Below are 16,433 nucleotides of genomic sequence, written 5' to 3' on the forward strand. Positions count from 1 at the left end.
ATTGTGTCGCAAAAAATACGAACCGTATTAAAAGACGATGCAGTTGTTTACCAATAAAAGGCGTTATCTGACCTGTTACGTCATGTTGGTTGGATTTGATAATTATTTTCAGATCGTGTTTGACGGAAAACTAATGATAATAGTTTAAAAAGAACTACTGGTGTTTTCATTGTTTAACATGGGATTTACACGTTGTTGAAAGAAAACAAAACCGGCATCTTATATAAAGTAGACTATATTATTTTATTTTTTAATTTGTATACCACGTGACACCACGGAAGTGACGCGGGGTGCTCAAAAGAGTTAAGCAAAGCATCTGGGAGCAAAACAGCAGTTAGCTTTATTTCATTTTAACCCACAAGACCGGAGAAGGTGACTAACTGACGGTCAAAGCAGCTAACAGTAAGTTGTTGTGGGTTTTTGTTATCGGGACATAAAGATATGCGTGTTATCTGGTAACGGGACAGGCTGCACCGCTTGACACAGCTGTCTGGCTGCCTGCCTCCTGTGCTATGCGGCCTGCTTGACGAGCTGTCCCCCATCTGTCTGCTGTCCGGGGACACTCCGGCGGCTTCGCGCGGTCAGACAGGTGATTAGCGGGTCAGCGTGTAAAGCAACGCTCACCTACGGCGCCAAACAGGCTAGGCTAACTGCAGGTGGTGGAGATCGTGAAGCTTGTGAGCTAAGCTAGCTGATGGTAACAAAGCCCCGCTGCGTTCACCTTTCCAAATTCTTCTACTTCAGGTTGCCATCTTAATTTTTGCAGGCGACGTATCGAACGTCATGTTTTGAGAGGGCACATGTTACTGCCGAGGGTTTGTGCTTGGAAGGCGAAAGCAGCCTTTAAGACTTACCGATGAGCAGCACATATTTAGATTTTAGTCTAAGAAAACATCCAGGAAAAAAAAAAAAACACCAAACAAACAGAAACGCATAGCTTCACACCTCTCTCGCCCCTGTCGTCCGCTGTGTTTGGGTGAAAGAGTATAGTTAAAGTAACACAAATAAAGCCGAATTGCTAAATGATGTTGTTCCTCTCTCTCTCTTTGAAAATTTGAAGTTTTGATTAATTTCAGTTTCCTATAGAGTCAGCCTATCAAATAAACTGGAGTTAAATCGGGATTCAATTGTAGCGTGACTGTGCTTATAGCAACCCGAGTAAGTGTAATTGTGAATTTATATTTACCAGAGTCCATTCACTTTGAATGAGCACCTTGTAACGAGGTGGAAAGGTTTTTTGTGTTTTTGTTTTTCATGCTTAAGTTTTTATTTTAGCTACCACTAGGTGGAAGCACAGATGCATTAAAATCAACCCAGGGACCGTCATGGGAAGCAAAAGTCATGGTTTCTTCGGGAAATGCGCAAAGAAAGCTGTAAAATGTAATAACAATAGTGATGCATTTTGTTTCAGGCGCCTTTCAAAACACTCAAGGTCACCTTACACACGGTTTAAAGAGATGTTCTGATGCGAGAGGGAGTTAGTGATATGGATATTTGCTGGGAGGGAATTCTAGAGGCCGAGAGCAGAGCCAACTCATGATCGAGACCCCATGGTAGAAGGAAGAGAAGGAAGAGGAGGAGATAGCATCGTGTTAACGTGGAGTAACATCTCTGAGGAATGTTTATAGCACCTTGTTAAATTTAAGGTTTGACCCGAACAACAGAATGGCATCAAAAATGCAAAATGAAAGGTCTAGCTGAGTGTATTAATTTTCCAAAAATGTCTTTTACAAACTGCTCACGAACATTGTACAATGACTAGTTGCGCTCATGTCTTTCTGCTTTAGACAGTGCTGAGAGCATTAGGAACCATGTTGACACCATTTTTAAAAATAGCGCAAGCACCTTCTCTGCGTTATGTTTATTATCAAACAGAATATATAGTAATGCCAATACAACTGTAATAGGTGCACGTCAGCACACAATGTCAGAAAATGCTTATTAGTCTAGTCTTCGCTTTTTTGTTACCGTGACCTTGCAAGGTCATATCATGCAGACCGCTGTCAGTCAGCTGTGTCGTTGGGTAAAAGTAGTAGTTTGTGCACATGCCATGACATATAAACGTAATGAAATGTGACGAATGGGAAAGCTACAGTAACAGCAGTCTAATAAATGGAGAGTATGTCAAAGTCTAAGCTCTAAAGAAAGCACACCAAACCAGTCGACATGCTTAAGGTTTCTGAAAGCAGAACTGAAGGTTTTGTTTAAACATTCTGAGGAATCTTTTCACAATCACTGTGCTGTTTTTGGAACAACAGGGTCACAATCGACAGCAACAGAAAGCTTCATATTCTCATGTCCATCCTTTCCACAAGAGCTCTGCTGGCACACAGATCAGCAGTTGGTTTCCATGCATGATTGCATCATTCCAACCTGTCTGTGCTTCTCTTATTTACAGCATCTGCAAGTAGACAGCCACAATGAACCCAGTATACAGCCCTGCACCAACAGGGGTCCCCTTTACCAACACTAAGGGTATAGGTTATCCAGGTAACCTGAAGCATAGTGGTTTAAGAAACAAGCATAATTACAAGAAAATATCTCCCAGCATTGAGAATACTATTATATTCTTGTTTTGTTTCTGGTTTTGGCAGCTGGATTTCCTCTAGGATACGCAGCAGCTGCTCCAATGTACACTCCCAACATCTACGCAGGAGCAAACCCAGGCTTCCCTAACGGTGAGAAGAAAGTAACGATGAAATCTGCCCGAGTTTATCTGATAGATCTTGAAACACATCTTCCTGATGCACTTCAAAAGAGTCAAATTGTTCCAGCTGACTTCTTCATTTGAATTAATTATAAACATAACGTAATAAAGAATAAAAGTTCCAAAGAGACTCTTAATAACCCTAAAAATTGTGCGCGCTTCTCTTCTATGAGGGTCCTGTTTTACTGAGCTGCACAGCCAGTGTTTCTTCCAAGCTTCAGCTATTTTGTCCCAGAACAAACGGCCCTAATATGAGCCGTCTTCCTCCCTCTTCAGGCTATGCTCAAAGTGCTCCCTTCAAAGTGTCCTGCTCTCCCAGCACAGGGACCATCCCACCGTACTCATCCTCCCCAAACCCCTACCCAACTGCTGTGTACCCTGTCAGGAGCACCTACCCCCAACAGAACCCCTATGCACAGGTCAGTCCTTGCTGTATGTGTATATTTTTAATAACACGCTGCCCCTCTTCATCCAGTCTCAGTGCTTGAGCTGTAACGTGTGGTTGTTTGTCCACCAGGCACTAATACCTTCACAACAACAAGGCCCTTACTACACACAGGCTCTGTATGCTCCACCGCCTCATGTCATCCATCACACGACAGTGGTCCAGCCCAATGGGATGCCTGCAGCGATGTATGCCCCGCCTATCCCTCCTCCCCGCAGCAACGGTGTCGCCATGGGCATGGTAGCCGGCACCACTATGGCCATGTCAGCTGGTGAGCTGCAGCAGTTTATTGAATCTTATCCAGGATACAAATGTGTTTGATTTGTAGTTTACCTGTGGCTTTCACTCCTCAGGAACTTTGTTGACAACTCCATCACCAGCGCCCGTCGCTCCCCACCCAGTCACGATGCCCACATATCGGCCTCCTGGCACACCCAGCTACAGCTACGTGCCCCCGCAGTGGTGAAGAGAGAGAAGTGTGAGTATGTTTTAAAAGCATCACAAGTTTGGTCAAAGGTGCAGATTAAAGGTTTACGTTTACACCCGGTGTTCTCTCTGCAGGTCCGGAAGATGGTAGATATGCATTCACACTCCAGTGTTTTTCTCTCGTGGTGACGACCTGCCCCGCCCTGGCAGCGTCCGCTACCAATTCTTCTTCTTCCAGCATAATGTGAATCTAAAACCCAACTACATAGAGTCCCATTTGGATAAGCAGGGGGTGACAAATAGGCCCATCCCCACAACCCCTATTAATGGAATAAGGCTGCATTCCACACCCCCACACCCCCACACCCTCAGCGCCAGCACCTCTACAAACCTGCTGCATATCTCACATCAAAATGCAAAGCCTCCATGCAAACTCTATGTGGACTCTCATGCAGGTTTTTATAGCTTAAATTCGTATGTAGTGAAAAAGGAGTTTGGAATAGTTTTTTTTCTCTTTAATTTGGGGGATTAAATATGATGTTGAATGCATGTGTATATATAGATTTACAAAGTAATGCTAGCTCAATTCTCCCTGCTGTGACAGATGCAAATTCAATAAAAGGCACAAATCCAAAGGAACTAAGAAAAAAAAAAAAAGAGTAATAATCTGCAATGCTGAATCACCAGTGACTACGTCTTAAATGTGAAAGAAAAAAAAAAACAGACGAGAAACGTTTATTCATGCAAAAACATACCTGCGCCGTCCATCGCAGGCCAAACTGTACTATTTTTCACCGCTTTGTGTTTAGGTAAGTGGTTTTTATCGTTTTCTTTCAGTGATGCAGTGTTTGCATAATGTCTTACCATTTTTGTATTGTAGGAACAAAAGATGGGACTTTGAGTTTGTGCCTCTGTGACTGGTGGCCATTCCAACACTTTTACTGGCCTGTTAAACTTTCTTTTTTCTTTTTTTTTTTCTTTTAAACAAATGGTGTTTCAGTTTCTTTTTTTCCCCCAAAAGTCTGAAGCTGCTCCTGCTTGGGTGATATATGATGTATTCACTTATTTTAGCCAGAAGTGTTCTTGGTGGGGAACAAGTATAGGAAGTTATTAGAAGTCAATTGCACCCATTTAATAAGAGTGGATGAGCAGGAAGTGTGTGTGTGTGTGTGTGTGCATGTGTGTGAAAGCGGGACTCGAACGGAAACCATTCTGAATGGTGCCATACAGTGCAACATGCTTAGAATTTTAGACTTACATGTCACTCTAATGAATTTACTCTTAGGCAGATTTGAAGCACTACATCATTAAATCACCGCTCAACGTGGACATGTTAGGGCACCGTAATGATATTAAACTCCATTTGTGAATAGCACTACTGAATGAAGGCACTAATTCCAAACGGTTTGTAAAAGGTATTTGACTTTTTCCGACATCGCTCGCTGTCTTACCTCAAGTCTCCAGGCTAAAAATCCACCAATGTCACTGTTTCAGACATGCTTTTCTATGTTGCCTCGGTCACCTCAGTTAAACATGTTTTGTAAATGTTATTTTTGTGACTTTGGTTGCTGTTTTGTATTCTAAAGAAAGACCAAAAATAAAAACAAATATAAGAATAACCTGTGTTGTGCATGTCTTCTCACTGGGTGTGTTGGGGGAGCCAGAAATGATGACAAAATAAAGAAGAACATGAAACAAAATATATGCTGGACGATTCAAACCGGTTTGAAAGGCAATATTTGGTATGACAATTTTTTTTTTACGACCACATGACATGTCACATTTTCAGGTAATGGCTCTTTGGGAATTTGTATTTTAAACCTGGAACTCAAAATATAAAGAAACAAGGGCCGACTCAGGACTTTTACACAGTTCTGATTATGATATTGTACTGTAGTCCCCATGGCTCTGTTCTATATTATAGATTTTAGACATTTTATTCTTAAAGCTACTCATTGGTAATTGAGGTCAAGTCAAACAACTTTCTGTAACTTAGTTTCATAAAACAATATTTTAAGTATTATCATTATTGTTGTTTGGAGAGAAGTAGTAGCATAAACCACTGGCTGCTGTTTAACAGAGGATGGCGTCAAAGCTTTCCTACCTCAATTGGAAAACGAAGAAGAAGATTTCCCAGCTTGCAGTTCGGCGCGCGAATTTGGATTTTGTTATGGTCAAGCCGTAGCCTGTAAGGCTCAAACATGGTACTGTACTGTTAAACGTTACTCTAACCATTTTTCTCTTTGACAGAATATCCTAGTTTTTATTCTTTAGACGTGTCGGTGTAAGTCTGAGTCTGTTTGCGGCTGTTTTCTCGTGAGCTCGTGTCATTAAGTCTAAACTTTGCATTTATTTCTTAATTGTAGTCTAAGTGGTTATTGGGAGAACAAGCCAAAAGACAGAGGTGAAGTTTTATTAATGCTTGTTCTGAAAGCCAATAAACAATAAGTAGTAAATATTTGAGTGTTGAGGGGGTGAAAGTTATTATTATTATTATTATTTAGCTAATTAGCACTAAGTTTATGCGCTCGTCTGCGCGCGCCATGTAGCAAAGCTAAAGTAGGCTTACATTGACAAGTGCGAATTAACATTAAGCAACACTAAAATGAGCTGAAAGAATTAATTTATTGTTGTGAGGCAAACACGGTTGATTTGCGTTGGCAGGAAGCGAGCAGAGATACGCTTACAGATAGTTTTGGAAACGACAGGAGCAGCGGGACAGCCAAATCAGCTGATCGCTTTCAAGACTTGTGGAGGCAACTTGGAGAGTGTCACCAAAATGCACTTCAGGGTAACTGACAGTTTGATCTCACCACGTTCATGCTGGCTTTCATATCTATACTATGAAGTTCAGAAGCTAAATGAAAACACATGTCATCATTGCACTTGTTGCTGTTTCTAGAATTGGAAGCAAAAGTAAGCAAGCTGAAAAAGGAACGTTGCCTGTGAGTATGTTGTGTCACTTTGCGTTTAATGAGAAGGACACTTGAGTCTTAGTAAGTTATGTATGAAGGGTAAAGTGATGTGTTTATCCTCTACAGAGATGCACAGAGGCTTGAAGTGTTTTACAGTCGAAACCAGCAGCTCAAGGAGCAAAATAAAAACCTACAGGATGCCATGGCTCTCCTGGAGGAAAGGTAAATTACCCAAAGATGAATGCACGTGCACTCCACTGTTATTCCCTTTGTAGCAAATGCTTGTTTGTTTGTTTGGAATATATGTGTCTCGTTGAACCTCTGTTAAATTCTAACTATAACTTAGGATGGGAGAGCTGCAGTTTGGCACTGATGTGGGATTTCTAATTAACTGGAGCAACATGATACCAAAGACAAGAATAACCTTTTCTGATTCATTGTATGGGTGCTTCAGATTCCCCCGCAGACTGAAAGTTAACAAGATTTAATGTGTTGCATTAAAACGGTGTGAAACATAAAGATTGCCAGCAGTGCTTTCCCTTTCCAGGCTTCGAGCAGCAGAGTGTGATCGATGCTCCATCTTAGAGGAGAACACGAAAAACGGTCAGCAGCACAATCTGCGTCTTATCGAGAAACTAAGTGAGTGTTTTCATTTCAGTGTCCAACAGCCATTAATAGCCCTCTCTGATGTGCATACACATATGCAGATGCAATCTTTCACAACAGTAGTATGTTATATAATATGATGAGTAATATACTAGAATAAATGTGAAAAAACCCTAAAATTTCTTTAAGATTCTCAGTTTGTTTAAGAACAGAGAAAAACATGTTCTTTGCAAACCTTTGTTCCTCAGAAAATGAAAGAAACCTGCTGGAGGATGAAAACAATAAGCTGCGAGCTGAGCTGCAAAAACTGAAGAGTTCTCGGTAAGTTGTGTTGCATTAATGTTTTTGTTCACGAGAAAAATATGAGAAATGTTTTAAAAAGTTAAAGCAATAACTTGAAGTACTTTGAAGTTTATCAGTATCTCGCATCATGGAGGAAGTTTGACTCTTTACAGACTTGCTTCAGTTTATTGAGGTCTGGATTTTGACTGGGCCATTGCACAACACCCTGACTCTTCTGTTTTTCAGCCATTCTGTTGAATGTAGATTTGCTGCTTTGATTCAGATCATTGTCTTGTTGCATGAGCCTGTTATTGCCAAGCTTTAGCCGTCAGACGGATGACTTGGAATACTTTGGTATATATGGGAGTTCTTGGATGACTCAGACACATCAAATCATCATCACTCCACCACCGTGCTTTGTGGTGATGTATTTGAGTTTTGCCAAACACATCCCTCTGCATTATACGTACACGTCTTCAGTTTGGTCTCGTCTGTTCCAGAGGTCTTGTGGTTTGTTTGTGAGCCTAAGCTGTGCCTTCATGTTCTTTTTAGAGAGAAGCAGCTTTCTCCTGAAAATAAGCCATCCCTGTTCATCGTTTTCTGACTGTGCTGTCATGAACTTTAACATTTACACACTGAGACCTGTAGAGTCTGAGATGTAACCCCTGCTTTCTTATTTTATTGTATTTCTTTTTACAGTTTCTGAGCATTGCACAGTCTACTCATCAAGGTGTCTCTTGACATTGATACATCTGTCTCACAGAGACTGTTCTTCATTTGGTTAGATATTGTGAACGGGTTTTACTTAGCCAATCATCCACTGCGCTCATGTACTTAAGATGTCTTCAGTTGTCTTTCATGTGTTTTGGTGTTGCTGAGCCTGGTTTGTGCATTTATTCTTTTTACAAATGCAAGTTTATTCTACTGCTCCGACAGGTTTATTTTGGTTTTATGGCTTCTTCCGTGTGCGCCCAGATTTTAATTAATTAATTTTTTAACCTCATATTAAAAGTTCCAGTGAAAAGATACTTAATAGATTTTAAATATTTAAAATGGGGGACTGTGTCATGATTCCTGCAAATAGCTGTAAACAGTGCAATACTTTTGTTAAACCTCTTGAATTAAAGCTTCTATAAAAATGTGTATCACCTACATTGGTCAGACATTTCAGGAGTGAACAATACATTTTCCCAAGCTGCTACTCAGTATTGTTATTTTTATGTGTTTATAAGCTTTTTGGTGCTAACAGTCCCAGTTTCTTCTGTGGCCCCTTGGGAAAATAAATTTCCCTCCTGCAGGAGGCTTGTAGGTTCAGGTTCGGTAAGTTTTAAAGTTTCAGTTTCCAGTGAAGCACTACACGTGTGCTTTTCTTTTCAGGTCTGAATCCAAGGAGGCCTCACCCGCAGAACAGGAAGAGGGCGTTATTCCAGACTCCCCGATCTTGCCCAGCTCACTGCCCGTGGTAAACAGATTGAAGAAACAGAAAAATAACGACCAAATGAAGCGTGTGCGCTATGCAGAGGTGCCTCTACCACAGTCTAACAATTCGCTCTTCAATGGTCAGTCCTCTTTAAAGTAGCTTCCTCTTTCGTCACCTGTCTGAAGACACAAACCAGTTTTCTAATCTAAATTATTTTTTAAGAGCTATACAAAGATCTTGAGGGTGCCACAAAGAATCCTGGAAGAGCAGAAGTGCTCGTCCCTAACACCTGTGAAATGGACGCGTCGCAGATCTCAAGTATGACTTCATCCATTATTGGTCTTCCGTAGATGCGATCATGAGCGTGTTGCTGTTAACATGTCTGTTTCCATTTTCAGACGATGTGACTGAAGATGAAGAAGAGGCAGCAATTGCAGAAACTTGTGGCCTTGAACTTATTGAAAAGCAGCAGATGGTGTGTATAAGCAGGATTTGAAACAAATGATGATCTAATAAAAATGTAATGTGATCAGGCTTTAATAAAAACGAATCTTAGGTGTGATCAAACAGATTAGCTCTCTTTCTCACCTTAGAATCTCAGGAAAGCCCCAAGCCAGCAAAGAAGCTTCAGCACTCTCTGGAAGCAGGACGTTCGTTTAAAGTAAGCATTGAGACATCATCTTCTGCTGTGGCAGACACCTCCATGTGGAAAAGAGGAAAAAAAATAACAGTTCGGTGCTACAGTTATACTTGTTTCCCTCTTCAAGGCCTTGCTTCTTGTCCTCTTCATCCACACTGATGCACAGTCCAGACTCAACATCTAAAGGGTCCCCATCTCTTCTCCCACGCATCAAACGGTTTGCAGAAGGCGGCAGTGTTTGCAGGGCAAAACGGGTGAAGGAGGGAAGTCCAGAGGTACAGGAACGCAGTCAACGAGGACTCCAAGAAGACGCCGACAACCAGGAGGAAGGCGAACACCTACAGCGTGAACAGATCAGCCAGACTGCCATATCTGTGAGCAATCCATGCATCAAGAAGGAGCAACTAGATAGGAAGGCAAGAGAAGGCAGTAACATCATTTTCAAATTTTAACCACGTTTAGTGTCCAGGCTGTTTAATTAAATGTAAGACAGAAATATAGAGTTTCAAGGTGCTTTCTATATCACACAGGTACAGTCAGGACATAATATGAGCACCAGCCAAAAGCCAAGCGCTTCTTGTAGCAGTCCTGCTTTCAAGAAGCCAAAAATGAAGGTTAAACTGGATGCAGACGGGAAGAAAAGAACCCCTGTGCAGGATCTGAATGCTTCACAAGGCCAGCGTGAAGCTAAAGATGGTGATTTCTCTTCAGCAAAGTCACTTGAAGGACATGCGGATATTTCTGATTGTTGTACAGTTTGAAATGCTCCTCAATAATATTCAGTTAACTTGAATGTGGCTGTGTGTTCCAGCCAATAGGAAGCACACAGTGGAGCCTACATGGAGCGTCGATCCTGCGCTCGCTCTCTCCATGTACGATAGCGAGTGGAAAGGAGACGAGGTATAGTCACGTGATCTGCTCTGCTGAACAACCTCCACCCTCAGCATGCACTATACTGTAAGCTGGCTCGGGGCCTTTGGGCCTGGCCATATTAGGAATATCCTCTCTTATTAACATCATCCAGACCTGGGAGTAGAAAGGCGCGTGCTGAGGTTGATCTGAAGCCTGAGTTTTTATCTCACAGGGGTTACTTGTACATATACTGACCTCATTATTTTAAACTGTGTCCCTATTTAATGTGAGCGTTCATCATTTTAACATTATTTAAACTAAATCTATTCATTGCACACGTCGTTGTGAGAGTCTAACACAGGTTTTGTGCGTTCCAGGAAATTGATGAGCGGCAGCATCATGTGGAGATGGCAGATACAGACTGCACCTGGGTCAGTCACAGCTTACTTCAGCGTCAAAGAGAGAAGGACCGAGATAGAAGAGACAGTGTGTTCGGTGAATATACACGGCAACACTTTTTTTCTAAAATATTTAAAATATGCTGATTTAAACTGTTAGTAATCTCAGCTGTCCCTACTTCAAGGACTCGGTGAAAAAGCAAATGACAGCTTGGATATGATGTTCGACACAACGGCTTACGGGGAGTACAAATCTTGCAACAGTTCACATCTAGGCCAGAGCCAGCCCTGTGACCGTGATGATGATGAAGAGGAGGCCATTGGTGAGCTTTCAGATTGCACACATTTTCTTTCAATCTTGATCAGTATTTTCAGATATCTATTCGTAAGGTAAACCCTGTGTTTCCCCCCCCCCCCCTAAATTCTCCAAATAAGAAGATCCTCCTGAAGACGGTGCATGCCAGTCTAAAGCACGGTAAGAAACTGATCAACCTTTTCAGGTGTTTATCTGAAGATGATCATGTTTGCTGGTCATTGTCAGTTTTCCATAACCTAGATCTGTCTCTGGATTAGACACCCAGCGTTTGCACATGTAGCAGTCGTTCGCAAAAAGGATGAGAGAAGAAAACTGAAGGGCACTACCTGCAAGGAATGTGAAATTGTAAGTATTCTGAGTACTTGAGTTTAATAAAACTGACACACTGCTTACACTGATCCTATTTTAAAATAATTGTTTACCTGCAGTATTACGCCCATCTGCCAGAGGAGGAAAAACAGAAAAAGCTGTCTGCTTGCTCAAGGCATCGTTTCCTGTACGTTCCTCCATGCACACCTGAAAACTTCTGGGAAGTTGGATTCCCATCAACGCAAACATGCATTGAGAGAGGTAATTTAACAGTTATGCACTGTAGATTAAAGCAGTAAGGGCAAAACATTTGAACCCATTTCTCAGCAGGACCATTCTTCATCCTGTCATGCTTTTCAGTGCACGAGAGAGGATTGTACGGTCTTTAATACTAGGATGCGTCCTCTGTTGTAGGTTACATCAAAGAAGAGAAGAATCCTGAGGCGCGCTTACGGAGGAGGCAGCCATTAAATGCTCTATTCTCACCGAAGCGAAACAAGGAGGAGAAATAAAAATGTCCATCTGTAAAAGAACTGATGTTGTGAAGAAGGTTGCCGTTGTTTCCTTTCTCCCCTTCAGTCGTTCTGACTTGTGTTTTGTTTTTTTAAATGTTTTTTTGTGCAGATAGTTTGGATGAATAAATAATTGTTTCTATGGAGTGTTGGGATTGTCACAGTTCATCTACAAATAAGTAAATAATAATATGCAGACCTTTAAATTCTGACCCAGTGCAGTGAGGACAGTTTGTACCAAACTTTTATTTGGTCAGGAGATCAGATAATAGACAAAGTTATAAAATGAATGTAGAAAAATAGAATCTGCATCCCCAGTTAATAAGGAAAGAGTCATTTGAGGTGAACTCGTCTAAAGTGCTGAAATTCGTCACACGTGAGTATCCCTCTCAGAATAGATCAGCAGAGCCTCTCCGACGTGACTGACGACCACACTGCAATCAAAAAAAGATCAGGGCTTTCATCAAAAATCCAGCGTCACGAGATTAACGTGTATTAAACTGGAAAACAAAAAGCATTAAAAGTTGGACATAAACCTGCAACTTTTTAAAACCACAACTGACAAGAATTCACGTACAAACGTTCACAAACATGTTAGAACAAATAAGACAGATGCAGAAATCTGAAGCATGGAAAATGAACATTTGTTTTTGTGCTGAAATGAGCTGGAAACAAAAGTTTGGTACCTACCACAAAAGAGACGAAGCATTAGAGTTCACAGAGAAAATAAATGGAGACAGGAGCATGGCAGTAACCTGACAGGACATAATCCAACAAGTAAATCACATCAGTTTGACTTTGACGATCAACACGTGTGTGTGTGATGAACTGTGTGTTACATGAGTTTAACATATCTGAAGTCACCTTAGATAAAAAGATCCAGACCCCAAAGTGTTCAAAGGACAGTCCGCTTTTTAATTTGACTGTAGCCAACCGCAGCAAAAAGCCCAGCAGAGCGCTGTGAAGTGAGACACACAACCAGTAAGAAGGACACAAACCTTCCTCCGTCCTATTAAACCTTTTACAGAACTGGAACAGGAGTCCTTGTACATAAACACACTAAATATGCCGTTATTTAAAACTTTCTAACAAAGATCTACTTATTTTATATCCAAGTATAATTAGAACGGACTCTGAAGGCTTCAATTTGATATGAACTCAAAGGACGACAGCTTGTTTTCACGGCTAACCAACACCGATGCAATCAATATTAGAGAAAACTGACGTTTTCACCTGGCACAGCAGCCACAGTGAAATGTGTGCGACTGCAGGGACGGGAACTCCAAGGCACCTGTGAGGTCACCTGCACAGGGACAAGAGGCATAAATTTTATACACACACACACACACACACACACACACATACATACATACATACATACATATGAAAATGAGCTGGAGACAGTGGTAGTAACAGAAAGACAGGAGGCAGAGCTGGAAGTGGAGGCTGAAGATGTTAAACTAGGACAGAGTTACAGCTCAGGTTGAGCGGTTTGGAGAGAAGAGACAGTGGACAAATTGGACAAAGGAGTTTTTAAAGTGGAGATGCCAGGCAGGAGGAAAAGAGGAAGACCTCAGAGGAGATCCACGGATGTAGTAAAAGAGGACATGCAGGGGGGTGGTGTGACAGAGGTGGAGGGTCTGCTGTGCTGGCTCCTAAAGAAGTAGAAGAGGAGCTACAAAATGAGCAATAACAGAAGTTTTTGTGAGAATATTTGTAGAATCTGTGCGAGGTCAGTCGTACCTGTCGGGTGAGCAGCAGCAGCCAGCAGCAGCACGCTGTTGTTCAAAGGGGGGAAGCTGTTATTAGGCACTGATAATATCTAAATCTGCTTAACGTGAAAGGTTAAAGTTTTGAAATGAATCCGACTGAATAACTTAGACATCACTATCCCGTATATTGACCTTTAATTTTAAGACTTATGAATGGCAGTCGAATAAGGAAACTAATAAGCTTTTTTGGATCATGTCTAACGCATCAACACTTGGGTTTATCACAATTCTTTACAAGTAGTTTAAGTAAATTAATACTCTCACGTTAGAAGACTGAAGGTTCAGCCTCAGATCAAACAATTTAGACTTGAATCTTACCTGAACAGGTAGTTAATGCACTGCTGCTCAAGATCACTGCAATCAAATCACAAAAGCAGCGTCTTCAGCCTCTGATGTGCAGCAGAGCAAGCTGAAGCTGAGAAACTGCACCACATGCTAGACTAGGAAGGCGCTCATGTGAGCCCATCAAAGGCTTTCACTCACCTCAGGTTGACGGACTTGTGGTGAACTTGAAAGACTCTATATGCACCTGCAAAGCAGTGTTGTTGTTTCAATTTCTGCTGCTGTTGCAGTCGCTTATTGCCATCAAAAGATTTAAGCCTTAGGGCAAAATCGATCAGCTCAAACACAACATCACCTCAAACACTCGGCCTTATCAAGGCTCAGACATCTTCATCATCATTCTTCTCACAGTTAAAAGTGTTTTTAAAGTCATATTACGATATTAGACTTACCAACACAGGCGAGATGGCAGACGGCCCACAGGTAACCGCTGTGGTCCACCTGCACGGCAAGGACACATGCTAACTAACTTGATCTACGGCACCGGCAATAAGCGAGCCAGGATTGTTAATTACCTGAGGGTCATAAAAGGGAAGGTTGATGGCTGAAAGCAGCATGAGGCATAGGCTGGAAGAGAAGGAGGGACGTTTAATGTGTGAAATGTGTGAATCTCTTTTTAAAAAAATAATAAAAAAACATCCATACCTGATAAATTTCAGCCACTGTGTCTTCTGCTAAAAAACAAAAAGCAGAGAGAGCACATTAGGAGCAGGAGTGTGAAGCACATGACTGAACAGATCAGTTTACAGCAGGAGGTGAGCGCACTTACCTCTCTGCGCATGACCTTGAAGATCACGTAGCTAAAGGGATGAGAGCAGTTCTGAAGAGTGAAGAAGAAGGGAATGTCCTGCGTGGAGGAGACACACTCATAACAAGATTGTCACAGTAGCAAGAAAAATCAGCACATGAATGCACTGCGATGTTATTTTAAGTGAACTGTGCACTTACTAAACGTGATAATGCCCGGGAACCAGCGTAAATGTTCCCCACAAATAGGAGGGAGCCCGGAAGCCAGGACAGAGCCGCAGATCTGTAATGCAATATTAGAGCACGTGGATCGTGTGGAAATCTCCCACGCGGCAGTATAATATCAAACCCAGCAGAATGCAGTGCGGTGACAGTACCTGGTGATGCGGTTTATTTCCACCCATCCCAGCTTTCCAGACACTAGAAGCAGGATAGCTCCAATAAATGTCTGCCATCTGGAAATGTGCAGTTTGGTTGTGTTAGTGAGAACAAACACGAGGTTATTCAGGTATCACACAACAGGGTGCATAATTAAACTAATGAATAATTCCTTTTACTTCTTTAGATTTATTGAAATGTATTCTACTCAAAGAAGAGTCACTTCACTAGATACATATTCAATATTTATTTTCAGTTACTCACCCTTGAAATAAGGTTGGATAGGTGAAGTTTAACACTGACAGGACAAACTACAAAAAAAGAGAAGACAGTGAGCTCATTTCATATGCAGGCAGTGTGGTATTAATCATTTCCCTAGAGATGCTTCATTACTCCCGCCAAAACCCATTTAAAAGTCTGCCAATTAGGTTTGTACAGCTGTCTCTATAAATCTGTACGGGATACAACACGACTCTAACTATGTGATATAATCGAGTTTTCAATTCGGCATAACTGTGAATCCTATTCACACTTGGTCTTTGTACACTTCCTGCACTTATTTCTACTCCCTGATACCAAGCGCCAATATTACACTTTACACAGCTTATGTCTGGATGGATTCACCTGGGATTACTCAAAGCATCTCCGCGGAATCTCTAAATCAGTAACCTCCTTTTCAAACTAAAATTTTTGACTCGTATCCTCGCTAGTACCTACCTTGTTCGTGAAATATGACACAACAAAAACAAGGCTAAAAGCGAGGCCGGTGACGTGTCTCCTCCACTGCATGATGGTCTGCAGACACGCTGCAGCTGGGACATGATGAGAAGTACCAACAAAAATAATAAAGCTTTTAATACAGCGGCTCGTTTTTGAAACTGAAGACCTCTCAGGATCGGAAACTTCCCTCACTGTCACCACACATGACGCGTCAAGACGCAGGCACACCGAGATCGTCTATGCGTGGGCAGATGGTTCACTGCGCTGTCTATGTGTCCCACACACAGCAAGTGTACCACCACATGTACACTGATAAGATACTATTGTTTATTTAGTCTGTCCTTTTGGATTTGGGATAAATTCTATTTTGTGTGTGTCTTACTTTGTCCTTATTTTGCAATCGGTCTGATTGCGGCAGGAAAGACGGTGCATGCTGTATGTTGATTGTTTTGGTTTGAGGGTGTGACCTGGATGATGACAGTCTCTGGTGATGTGATGTGCTCTTTTTTGGCGGTTTTGTGTAATCCACTAATTTAACTTTTAACCAATTTTCAAGTGCATTTGTTTCTTGGTTTTCTGATTCAAATAAAAAAAAAAAACCATCAAAACTCCCACTATTATAGCAGCGAAAGTTAAATTACTCTGT

The 16,433-nt window shown here is 41.6% G+C and overlaps 3 protein-coding genes across 9 annotated transcripts; 2 read left to right on the forward strand and 1 right to left on the reverse strand.

The window, feature by feature from the left end:
• Positions 1-161: 161 nt before the first annotated feature.
• On the forward strand, positions 162-5,197 carry fam168b (family with sequence similarity 168 member B). Its single transcript, XM_005936537.3, has 7 exons — positions 162-402; positions 2,399-2,490; positions 2,595-2,678; positions 2,984-3,126; positions 3,225-3,423; positions 3,506-3,630; positions 3,714-5,197. The coding sequence occupies exons 2-6, from the start codon at positions 2,421-2,423 to the stop codon at positions 3,616-3,618; spliced, it is 609 nt and encodes a 202-aa protein (XP_005936599.1). The 5' UTR covers positions 162-402; positions 2,399-2,420; the 3' UTR covers positions 3,619-3,630; positions 3,714-5,197.
• Positions 5,198-5,313: 116 nt separating this feature from the next.
• On the forward strand, positions 5,314-12,263 carry rbbp8 (retinoblastoma binding protein 8). 4 transcript variants are annotated; one of them, XM_005936545.3, is made up of 19 exons: positions 5,314-5,782; positions 6,243-6,369; positions 6,481-6,523; positions 6,620-6,715; positions 7,041-7,132; positions 7,348-7,420; positions 8,759-8,940; positions 9,024-9,119; positions 9,200-9,276; positions 9,395-9,462; positions 9,569-9,857; positions 9,972-10,137; positions 10,253-10,341; positions 10,671-10,788; positions 10,877-11,014; positions 11,127-11,166; positions 11,265-11,352; positions 11,436-11,577; positions 11,731-12,263. In XM_005936545.3, exons 1-19 carry the CDS (start codon positions 5,780-5,782, stop codon positions 11,826-11,828), a joined length of 2,025 nt encoding a protein of 674 aa, XP_005936607.1. In that variant the 5' UTR covers positions 5,314-5,779; the 3' UTR covers positions 11,829-12,263. The 4 variants fall into 4 exon arrangements, with proteins under 4 accessions (XP_005936607.1, XP_005936608.1, XP_005936609.1 ...); XM_005936546.3 differs by having other exon boundaries at positions 11,130-11,166; XM_005936547.3 differs by having other exon boundaries at positions 9,608-9,857.
• On the reverse strand, positions 11,103-16,038 carry LOC102314002 (transmembrane protein 241). 4 transcript variants are annotated; one of them, XR_006055119.1, is made up of 16 exons: positions 15,785-16,038; positions 15,332-15,378; positions 15,067-15,144; positions 14,891-14,972; positions 14,712-14,789; positions 14,588-14,616; positions 14,458-14,509; positions 14,335-14,383; positions 14,084-14,129; positions 13,919-13,954; positions 13,572-13,606; positions 13,401-13,483; positions 13,062-13,131; positions 12,693-12,786; positions 12,519-12,583; positions 11,103-12,262 (listed from the first exon to the last, which is right to left on the reverse strand). XR_006055119.1 is itself a non-coding variant. In XM_005936542.3 (15 exons), the coding sequence occupies exons 1-15, from the start codon at positions 15,854-15,856 to the stop codon at positions 12,199-12,201; spliced, it is 894 nt and encodes a 297-aa protein (XP_005936604.1). In that variant the 5' UTR covers positions 15,857-16,036; the 3' UTR covers positions 11,103-12,198. The 4 variants fall into 4 exon arrangements, 2 of the variants coding, with proteins under 2 accessions (XP_005936604.1, XP_005936603.1); XM_005936542.3 differs by lacking the exon at positions 13,401-13,483 and having other exon boundaries at positions 14,588-14,613; positions 15,785-16,036; XM_005936541.3 differs by lacking the exon at positions 13,401-13,483 and having other exon boundaries at positions 15,785-16,035.
• Between the last annotated feature and the right edge of the window lie 395 nt (positions 16,039-16,433).

The sequence above is a fragment of the Haplochromis burtoni genome, unplaced genomic scaffold, assembly GCF_018398535.1.
Source record: "Haplochromis burtoni strain Fernald_Lab_line unplaced genomic scaffold, NCSU_Asbu1 Contig_220, whole genome shotgun sequence".
Lineage (NCBI taxonomy): Eukaryota > Metazoa > Chordata > Actinopteri > Cichliformes > Cichlidae > Haplochromis > Haplochromis burtoni.

Bases quoted from the DNA above. Each gene is read 5' to 3' on its own strand.
- rbbp8 (XM_005936545.3), top strand. The intron at 9,277-9,394 runs GTGTGTATAAGC...TTCTCACCTTAG, and splicing joins TTATTGAAAAGCAGCAGATG to AATCTCAGGAAAGCCCCAAG. The intron at 11,578-11,730 runs GTAATTTAACAG...CCTCTGTTGTAG, and splicing joins GCAAACATGCATTGAGAGAG to GTTACATCAAAGAAGAGAAG.
- fam168b (XM_005936537.3), top strand. From the start codon at position 2,421: ATGAACCCAGTATACAGCCCTGCACCAACAGGGGTCCCCTTTACCAAC. The intron at 2,491-2,594 runs GTAACCTGAAGC...TGGTTTTGGCAG, and splicing joins TAAGGGTATAGGTTATCCAG to CTGGATTTCCTCTAGGATAC. The intron at 3,424-3,505 runs GTGAGCTGCAGC...TTCACTCCTCAG, and splicing joins CACTATGGCCATGTCAGCTG to GAACTTTGTTGACAACTCCA.
- LOC102314002 (XM_005936541.3), bottom strand. From the start codon at position 15,856: ATGCAGTGGAGGAGACACGTCACCGGCCTCGCTTTTAGCCTTGTTTTT. The intron at 15,379-15,784 runs GTAGGTACTAGC...CTTTTTTTGTAG, and splicing joins TGTCATATTTCACGAACAAG to TTTGTCCTGTCAGTGTTAAA. The intron at 12,584-12,692 runs GTGACTTCAGAT...ATGTCCTGTCAG, and splicing joins TCTGGATCTTTTTATCTAAG to GTTACTGCCATGCTCCTGTC.